Source organism: Trachurus trachurus (genome assembly GCF_905171665.1).
Source record: "Trachurus trachurus genome assembly, chromosome: 10".
NCBI lineage: Eukaryota > Metazoa > Chordata > Actinopteri > Carangiformes > Carangidae > Trachurus > Trachurus trachurus.
In genome coordinates, this window is record NC_139894.1 from 22,866,132 (window position 1) to 22,876,839 (window position 10,708).

Consider the following 10,708-nt stretch of genomic DNA (forward strand, 5'->3'; position numbering starts at 1 on the left):
CCACACAGAGTTTCCCCCCTCACATACACATAACTGTTTGTTTTCAATAGAAGTACTGAGTTTGACTGAGCATAAATAAACCAAAGCTGAAATCACCCCCCACCAAAAAAAAGATCCTAAGTAAATAAATGCACATACATACACACACGCACATGGTTTGGTTTGGTGTGGCTTTCACAACAGATGGTAGGGGAAGTCATGGCCTCTTGTGTGATACAACTTGTTTATCACATGCTCAGACCACATGTATATAGAAATATGTGTGCCAGTGACATTTATCCTCAAATACTAATACTACTATAATAATAATAGTAACTGAAATTATATCACTAATTAAAAAACTACTTATCTTCACTTCACTTTGTTTTTTTGATCATGTCATGTAGCCAGTCTAATATACAGTATATATGTTTTTTAAATAGGGAACAAACAACAAAAATAGCAGGAAACCTTTGAAAACATATGAAACAAAAGCATTTTTTCACTTTATTTGAGCAAGACAATATTCTCTTCTGAATTACATTGACTTCAATGACATCTATATCCTCAAGCTCACCGAACATCTTCAATACAAAACATTTCTTTAAATACAGTCTAATCTTGCAACAACGTCCTAATTCAAAATTGCAACAAATCGTTTCACTAGTACACATTAAAACAAAAAGAAAAACACAAAAGGACAAACTGATTATTTTATGGACCTGACATCATGAAGAGTTTGTTCCAAGATGCTGCCAGAGATTTAAGCACATTATGGGTTTATATTGAAGCCAAGAGTCAACTTCAAATAAATGCAGATTAGAACCGACAGTGAAATCATAATTTAGCGGCAGAAATTTGTCACAGAAAGGATATGGTGGAGTATTTTGGAATCAGAGTCTTCATTCACAAATTATAGGTACATACAGTGTGTGTGTGTGTGTGTATGTGTGTACACACACACGCTCGCATGCATCATCGAAAGCCCAAGATGTTTTCCTACATGACACACTCTTTACTGTGAAGAGACTGGGAGCACTTAGCCAAATGGCAGCTTATAAGAAAGCCTCTTAAAATATTTGGGCTGTCCTCTTTCGACAGAAGTAACAATGCTAGAGAACAAAAAGTCAAAAAGCGGGTCTGCTGAGGCTGGTGAAATACACACCCAACGGCACCCACTCCCCCATGCCAGGGGAGATACAGTAGATTCATGCTTTAACCTCAGGTTGAACCCTAAGCTCAAACAGGATCCCCTAACTGTCTGGTTGGTAGATGTTGCCATGTGTAGTGCTGGAGCCCATGGTGGAGTGGGGGGAGCTGTGAATCGCCGAGTCCGTCTCCTCCGGTGTTACAGGCTCATAAGCATGCCTTAATCGTCTTTGCCCTTCCCTTTAGGCGTGCCTTCGTTCCAGGCCACATAAACAAACAAAGCCAAAACCACATGCACGGCTAGCACAGCAACAATGGCTGCATAGAAGTAGCTGTCAGAGCTCGACATCTTCATTGAACCTGGGAAAAAGAGGCGGAGAAGCAAATGTTGAAAACTATATACAAATGACTAAAATTCTAATCAAACCTTAAAATGATAATTGATTTTCTGAGTTTTTCTGGGTTCCAAATTTAAATGTCCTGATTTCTAAATGATCTAATGACAATTTGCTTCAACAAACATGATGTCAAATATATTGAAACCCATCTCCCTCTCACTTATAAAGTGACCTGTATCATCTGTCAATCTTAGCTTTTTTTATTTTAAAAAATACAAGTGAACTGATGTGTTGTAAACTGATTAAAAGGAGGGTTCGTTACCTTTAATTGTCGGTGTAAGCCATTTTTAGAACGGCGGAGCAGAGCCGTGAGCTGCTCAGAGCTATGCTACGGAGGCTCATGGAATATCTTGGTTTCCCTCATCAAACTCATCAAACTCACAATCCAACAACTCCAAAATGTTTTCAAGGTAAATTCATACAAAAGCGAACGCTGATGCTCGTTCCTGTTGGGGGCAGTTTTTCGGCAAGCAGTCTCTGCATTTGTCTCGAAAACAACTCTGTCTCGTAATGTTCTGTTATTATCTCATAGCGTGGTGAATGTGCAGGTTACAACTTGTCCACTAGTGCGTTTTGGAGTTGTTGGATTGTGTATTTGATGAGTTTGATGAAGGAAACCAAGAAATTCCATTAGCCTCTGTAGCGTAGCTCTGAGCAGCTCCTGGCTCTGCTCCACCGTTCTAAAAAGAGCTTGCACTGACAATTAAAGGTTACAAACAAAGGTAATAAACTGATTTCAATTTGTATGTCAAAGGTTAAGTTCAAAGGTTAAGTTCACCGTGACCTCACAAAATGTATTTTAGAGGATAACTCAAAAATTCATAATGCAACTATGACACATTTTAATACAAATGTTTAATTGGAAACTAATGACCTTTATTTCACACTGCACAGGAGGTGCAGGACCAGAGCCACCAGGATCATTAGAGATCCATCTCACCCCTGCAACTGCCTGTTCCAGCAGCTGCTTAAATTGCCTCTCGGGGACAAATAAAGTGTTTTGAATTGAGATCAAGAAAATGGGTATGATGGCCAAAACTGAGAGACTCAGGAGGAGCTTCTTTCCTCAGGCCATTAGACTCCTGAACCAGGACTCAACTTGACACATACACATACACAGACCTGTGCATATATTCTTATTTCTGATTATATTTAATGACATTATTTATATAATTTACATCATATTAGCTTTATTTTATTCATATTTATAAGGCCAGTTTAGGAGCAACCAGGAGACATTTCACTGCATGTTACTCTGTGGCTTCTGTATGTGACAAATAAGGTAATCTTGTAATCTCTTGTAATTTAGGAACAGAAGGGGAGAAGACGACCACACTTTCTGGTAACTTCACTGGTTGGCAGAGGCAGTAGTTCTCGTTTGCATGATGTGCAGATAAATTGTTAGTTGCAGCCCTGATTGTATTACTGCAACATAAGGGACAGCTACAAAATCAGTGAGGCTCTGTTTATGAATTCAGTTCTTTGATCAAGACAAGACTTTAAAGTAGATGAGAGGGGCAGTTTGTGGTTGCATTAAATCATAAGTTTAAAGAAAACAATCATCAAAGGCTTTGCACTGTACTCCCAACACAAACAAGGTAGTGTTGCAAAGCTTACCCTCAAAGATGTACGCCTTTGATGCAAAGTACAGTCCAATGGGAAGCGTGACCATCAGGATAGTGAAGAATAGCAATGTCTTGAGGGCAGAAACCAGGGAGCCTTCATTTCTGCAGAGGAGCACAAGTTCATGAGTCAGCCAAGATGCAGCAAGACAGCAACTTTACCGGACGGGATTCTCTAACATGCTGACTGCTGATGTGGTGATGCCCCCCAGCAGTAGTGTCGTGTTTCAGGATTACGCAATATTACATAAATCAACTCATTTATAAACTCTGGCACATGTTAAGCACCGAGCAGCGCGGGGGGAAAGACGCAGGTTTGGAGCCTCTCTCTCTTCACCAGACAGAGGAGGCTGCTAAACAGAGCTAGGCTAACGCTAGCCGCTCTTTTGAAAGTATGGCCTTTGTTTTCTTACCCTCGAAAATAAGGCGGCGGTCCGCCTGCAGCGTCTGGAGATGCTCTGACAGACCCGTCCATTGCTGTGCTGATATGAGGCTGGATAGAGATATGCGAGGGAAAACAGACACAGTTGATGCTAACGTTCAGCTGTTTGTTGTGCTGTCACTGTTGAAATCCCTTCTTCCGCATGGAGTCACGGGAACGTCACATGACGGGATTTGACGTCAGTCTCGCGATGTTTGACTACAGCTGCATCACATGTAAAAGCTGTTTTATCCCCTTCTCATTTTTTCTCTCTCTTTTTGTACACACATCTCTTTTTTATTTTATTTTTTATTTTTTTGTGAATTCACCATTCATCGTCAATTTCTTTGTTACATTGTATTGCACTGATGATGACATTTGTGTTTCCACAAATGTAAAGTTAGTTTAACATTTCATATAAAACACATTTTGAAATTTGTAACATTTGTCATAATGTCAGTGTTGTTTTATACAGAAATTGCATTATTCCAATTGAATTGTATTCAAAATTTGATCTGTGGTTATTTATGTTTGAGAATGATGGGTGGTCAGTTGAGGCCACTCTACAGTCAAAGCCTGGCTGACTATTGCCAGAATATGTCTAGCAGAATTTAGTGGTATTATTGGATTAGTATTGTTTGTGTTTAGGCTCTAGGTTTATTTGAGCAAAGTATTAGACAGATTATCAGTCAGTCATTCATCAGTCAGTTTTCCCCCAGAGGATTTGCAGCAGTTCACACCTTGCACACCTGCTCTGGAAAAGGATAGCCTACCGTTTTACAATCAGGAAACATAGTATATGGATTATTACAGTAGCCTACAGACTGTAATCAAACAAAATAGATGAAGCAAACAAACAATACAAAGAGTAGGCTAAGGTGAGCACATTTAATGACGTTTTAAGACCCTACGCACCCACACAGATGTTTTCACTTATTCTGACTGATTGCACCTCCTTTCAGGTGGAAGCTGAGTGGAGCTATGTTGGGTAAAGGTTTTTCTCACAGCTTCCTGACTTGACACTGCAGAAACGCACTGACTGACATAGTTGAATTCCCTCTAAGTCTACTTCGGTGTAAGGGGTCACAAGTTAGGAAAATTTTTATTTTCACAGTTTGTGAATTTAGTTGCTGGGATGAAACATTTTTTCTTTGTCACAAAGATATCAAAGGTCAGTTTGCAAAATTGGAGGGTGGAGTAAAAAAAAAAGTCAACTGAGGAACACAAGTCTGGGATTGACCCCCTTTTGCCTGGTGAGGCTAAACAACAAATGAGAAAAGTCCTCGCAAGTAAGGGATTCACCTCAAGATGCAAACCTCGAAGCCTCAACAAGACAAATAAACAATCTGGTGGATCTGTTATGGCTAGGTTTTGTCTGGCCGCAAGTAGAAAAGGCGCACTGACATTTACTAATGATTACTCTGCTTACAGAAGCAGCAGGATGGATGTAGTGGTCTACAGGGGTAATCTGTGTTTCTGTGAGCTCTGATTCATCCTAATGCATCAAAACTCTCAGGATGACATGTCATCATTTAGCAGGTTGATTTATGGCTGAGGTAACCAAAGAGTTCCAGGTTGAAGAAGAAAAGGGTGTATATATCTCCCACATATTTGTAAACATACTCCAATTTAAGTTGAGACCTTGTTTTTTATAATTGTTTTATTTGAACTGAATAGGCTGAAGCTGTCTGAACTGTATTTTTTCCTCTTATCAAAATACAATCGTCCATTCATACTTATGTCACTGTATTTTGCTCCAACTCATAATCAACCTAAAAATAGCAGTAAATGTGTAAATTCATTATTCAAGGATCATTTGTTGCAGTCTTAAATCACTGGTGGATTAAAAACACGTCATAACATAACTTCAGTCCTCAGTGGCTCCATGCATACAATGCACATGCACGCAGTCAGTGGGCCTACATGCTTGTGTTCCCCTGGTCTTGAATAATGTATCACTGGAGACAATTTCGCATTTAATTGCAGATGTAACAGAGAGCTATTTAGACTATTTCATGCCAAGTCTATACATTTAGTGTCGGTACACTGGCTGTGTTTCTGGTTGAAGTCTCCCTGGCTGGGTGTCAAGGAGTGGCACTTTCTGCTCCAGTTGGCTTCGTTCTCACCGGTCTCACGCTCAGCAGGTTCCCCAAAACACATTTCAATTGAAAAGACACTCAAAAGAGACCAGTCAGATCCACTATAGAAACACTCCAGTGATGTGTGTTCGAAATAATAATTTTGCTTGTTGTGGCAATTTCACATTCAAGTAGTTACCCTACAAAAAGCCAGGAAGATGTCACTGACCCTGCAGGTGCAGAGGACTGTGGCAGGGAATTGTATTATTCTCTGATCTGATGTTGGATGAAGCAAGAGCAATTTTGAAAATTACATTACGCTGTTACTGTTTTGTTGGATGTTGCACTTTGCAAGCTTTAGACCTGATTTCTCTCAGAGCAACCTGCATCTCAGACAGGGCCTGTGTGATGAATTACATCACTTATATTCAAATAGTCAACATTCATTTTCATTCATAGCTGGAGTAATGAGTAGAATGTAAACTGTTTTACTTGCATGACTTGGGATTCTCTGAAACTTACCACCTAATTTTACCTCACAAACTGGTAGAGAAAATTTCCAAATGCAGAAAATAAGACGTTGATTTAAAGTAACATTGCAGAGTTTTTGTAGGTTCATTTAAAAAGTCTTATGTATTATAATATTCATTCTCAGTTTAAATGAAAAAAGTGTGAAAAATGTATCTAGATATCAATCAATCAGTGCAAACTGTGCCACACACAACTGCGCTGAGCATGAAATAAGCTGCTATATTCAACACGATATTGTGCGTCAGTGGTGGTTTTTAAAATGTCTCTGTCCCATAAATAAATTATATTTTTTGAATTGTACAGCAAAATATCTCATGTCAATCACTAGCACTGGTAATACAACTACAAAATGAGTCATGACCTCTTTCCATAAACAGGTCAAAAGCAATTATTCCAGATCAAAACTACATCCTCCCAATACACTGGAATTTTATTTTCTCTGGAAACAGATGCAAAACTCAAAATTAATTAGAAGATTTATTGAAATGAGCACTGGGAATAGGCCAGAAACCACAAAAGACATAGCTGGTACAGTCACTGACTGCACATGTTCGCTCTGTTATGATGGGATTATGAACTTTAATAAAACGACTGTTTCAAAAAATAGAAGCTTGACAGAATCCATGTTCTCAATGGAATAGCAGTGTGTAGATGTGGTCAAGGGGTCCAAGTTCAATACTAGGCTGTCCTTCCTCTTGGATCTTGACCTATGACCTTCTTGAAGTATTTCCCACGGCTCCCTCTGTCTGGACTCTCCTAGCTATGCCTTTTGCATTCCACGTGTCACCAGTGCTCTATGTCAAACATGAGGCACCCCGCATGCCACACCTGTTGTTTTGACCAAGCGACACCGCGTCCTTCACAGAATATTCAGTGTCGTAATGGGGACCGTTATTGTCAATGGAGTTTCCATTTGGAAAAAGACTGGAAATAAAACACTTTAAAAATAGTTCATTGCTATTCTAAGCCTTGTCAGTCATTTACAACTAATGCCAACTGTGAGAGCATTGTTATGGGCATTAGTTCCTGTCAGTAGGTTTATGGCTTGGTAGTTTCCTCTGGCATGTACAAGTGGAAAGTGAAAGTAGGCTGCTGTACTTCATGTACAGTTTTACAACATGAGGTACTTGTTCTTTGGTATTTCCATGTTATGCTTCTCCATACATGTCAACATTTCAGAGGCAAATATTAATTTCAAATTTAAGGTCCCATATGCCTCACGTTTCCACTGTTTTATCTTAGACATTAAAGTTTTACTCCTCTCTGATGCTTCTATCTGGAGCTCTAGTGAAAACAGGTTGGTTGGTTGGTTCTGATTATTTTCTGTGGGACTGAGTATAAATATAGCAGATTTCAGGTAGAACAAGTCCTGCAAGAATGGATGGTGGGTCCAGGTGGGTGGGGCTTGGGGCATGGCAGAGGGCAGTGACTGCTTTGTTGTGACATCACAAAGTTGCAGAAGTCCTGACGGCTTGTTTTATGGTACAGTTTCTGTGTTCTGTGCTTTGTGTATTTCTCTGTGGAATGTAGCGCTGATACATTCACAGTGTCAGCACCTATACCTCCTTACAAAATAACTTACAAAATGACATCTCATTTTAAACAATTTATACTGTGACCCCATGCCCCCAACACACTGCAACACAACTACACAATTGCACTGGAAATTTAGAAAACAATCTAATAGTTCGATAAATATTAGTATGTTTGGTGACATTTTTTATGCAGAGGAAGTCCCGCTCTATAAAATTGTGACTATAGGACTTAAGGCAATGGAATATATTGGTTGTATTGATACTTTCATGTAGTGTAAATCAAAAATCTGAGTACTTGACACACTAGCGGTTATTGTCAACAAACAAGGAGCATGGGAACATTTTGTCAAATAGCAATAATTAAACATTTACAGATGCATCCATACTCCCCTCTGCTGTATGATTCGGTCTAAAAATAAAGTCAAGAAAACTGACGCAAATAATCACCATCATCCCTATTTCCTGCTCTCATTGGCTTCCTTGGACCCACGACACCTAAAACCTCCTGGTAGTATTGTGACCCAGAGCCCACTGGGACATGTAGGAACACATCATATGCATGAGAACACAGGCAGTGCTAAACCCGATGCACAAATCCATTAGGAGACTTGCTATTGTGGCAGTAGGCCCACAGTGAGACCCCACTGCTGTAAAATGCAGTGATGTGCAAGAGCCGTAGAAATTCCTCTGTGCAAAGGGGGTGTTACGTTTGGCTTCATCCAGCGGGCGGAAAACCATCATGTCATGCTAGCGTAAGGCCATATAATGTCTCATTGCTCATCCATTTTGTGTTAATCACATTTGTGGCAGGGTTCTGCCGTTGTGGAAATAATCTTTATCTCCCACAAATGAGAATTTGTTTCTTGGAGGCCTCTCCTGTTCACATACCACTGAGGAGGAGGCGAAAATAAGCAAGTGAAAGCACGGCTGCGGAGGGAGTATCATGTCCTCAGACAGCCTCCAGTTTAGCAGTGTACGCCTTGCTCCCCCTGTGCTTGGTCCAGTTTTGGCAATAAATACTCTCTGACATCAAGTGGATGCTGCAGTGCACATCCCTATATATTTCCAGAAGATAAAACAGGTATGCCTTGAATCTTATGACAATAGACCACATGATTTATGATATTATATTCTGACATATGTATATATGGCCATACCAAGGGATTTATGATGTGGCCTGGATGGAGGGAAGCTTGCCTGACACAAAAACTATAGCAGCTAAGGAAAAAAACAAAATGCAGAGAGAACGCTTCTTGTAAAGATAATGTAACTCACAGTGAGACATGCCATATACATAGAATTGGCTAAATTAAGTCATGAGTTATGATGGGTCTTATAGAGTAGGGCGGAATGGATAGATCATGCCGTCCTTGAACATAACCGTAAGAAAAATGTCTCCAGAAGCTATTGCCCTTCATATTAAATCACTTGCAAAATGACAGGCAGTGTGGGTGGAGAGATCAGTCATTTCAACTATTCATCCTTGACTCTGGATTGTAGGCTACTTTTGGTTTATCTACTGTGTATGTGAGTTGTGCCATAGACCTTTTTTCTTGTCTGAATGCGAAGCAGGTGTAAACAGCTAGTCTCAATCTTTCTAAAGATAAAAAATAAATGAATAAAGGCATCTGCTGCTAAACCTCACTACCACTAATTACAAAGACCATGTATTCTCCAAAGTGTTTTCCAAGAGAAATGTAATGTGATATACGTGCCCAAATCAAGAGTGATGTTGCCACCTACATTATCTATGAGATATACAGTATGAAGATATACAATAAGAAACACCCATAGCAAAATGTATGTAGGCTATATTATAAATATGTATATGATGCATTCTATATGATATCTATATTTGATTTAAGCAGCCTATGCATGTTTATTAAATCAAAATACATTTTATATGTTTGAATATGTTCTTTCTATTTCTCATTCAATATGTCCAACTTCCCAATTCAGGAAAGTTGTTTCAGACTTGGAACTCGCTGTGTGTATTATAAACACATTGACAGGCTTTAGGTTGTATACAGTTTGGCAACATACAGTATGTGTATGGGCCATATGATTATATATGACTATGTTTTATATATAGTGTAATCTAATATGATTCATACTTAAAAATATATATTATATTTGTGTAAGGATATTTCTTCACACTGGGACAATGTGTTTTGATGGTGTCAGAGGTGCAGGTGGCTTCTTTCCTCCTGTTGTTTCTGACTGTAGCTCCATACTTAACAGGCAGATATGGCAGTGGTTATCGATTGTCTCATCTTACACTTGGCAAGAAGACAAAAGAAGCATATTTTTCAAAATGTCAAGCTGCACCTCTGATGCCTTTGGAGAGAACGGGATAAATACAGTATACTATACAAGTATGCTGAGCAAGAAAATGAGAAAATGAATAGCAGAAGGTGAGAGGGGGGGAAATACAAGGATGACCCTGCCATTAGTCTTTGACTCTTTGGTGTGAGCTGACACTGTCATCCTCCCTCAAGCCCCTTTAGCCATCTGTGGCTGACCTTGCTCTGGTATGTGGGTAGCTTCTTTCTTCCACAGGCTCGTAAGATTGCAAGCAGAATTGAACAGTTTTGTGGCATTTCACAACTCTGCAAATAGATAGCACCTGACTCTGCAAGACAGCTCGAGTCTCCCTCTGCTCATCTAAAGTCCATCATGGACTCAGGTTCCTATCCCTGCATCTGTAATCACCCACTGAGGTTTTAATTTAGCCAGACACCAGATAGTCTATCCCAGCTTGGCTACAGCAAAGCACAGCGGAATATAGAAGTCGGAAAATGGATTTGAAAGTAGATCTGGAATATACTGGGAATAATTATAAATCATTGGAATTAGACATTGGGAATGTGAAGTGTCTTTTACTGTATATTCCAGCAACAGTGCATCCTGTCAAGAATGTGCCACACTGACATCTTGGAGCCTCACTGTGAGGTGAACCGCTCATAGTTTGTTTGTCAGAGCTCATTTCAGCGAG

At 39.6% G+C, this 10,708-nt stretch overlaps 1 protein-coding gene across 1 annotated transcript; it reads right to left on the reverse strand.

The window, feature by feature from the left end:
- Window positions 1–461: 461 nt before the first annotated feature.
- On the reverse strand, window positions 462–3,729 carry vma21 (vacuolar ATPase assembly factor VMA21). The gene is made up of 3 exons (XM_083980381.1): window positions 3,562–3,729; window positions 3,144–3,253; window positions 462–1,488 (listed from the first exon to the last, which is right to left on the reverse strand). The coding sequence occupies exons 1-3, from the start codon at window positions 3,621–3,623 to the stop codon at window positions 1,349–1,351; spliced, it is 312 nt and encodes a 103-aa protein (XP_083836507.1). The 5' UTR covers window positions 3,624–3,729; the 3' UTR covers window positions 462–1,348.
- Window positions 3,730–10,708: the final 6,979 nt, after the last annotated feature.

What these genes read in the sequence shown, in the direction of transcription:
- vma21 (XM_083980381.1), bottom strand. Translation starts at nt 3,623, where the DNA reads ATGGACGGGTCTGTCAGAGCATCTCCAGACGCTGCAGGCGGACCGCCG. An exon ending in CCGCCGCCTTATTTTCGAGG is followed by an intron (nt 3,254 to 3,561) that starts GTAAGAAAACAA and finishes GCTCCTCTGCAG; the next exon opens with AAATGAAGGCTCCCTGGTTT. An exon ending in AAAGGCGTACATCTTTGAGG is followed by an intron (nt 1,489 to 3,143) that starts GTAAGCTTTGCA and finishes TCTTTTTCCCAG; the next exon opens with GTTCAATGAAGATGTCGAGC.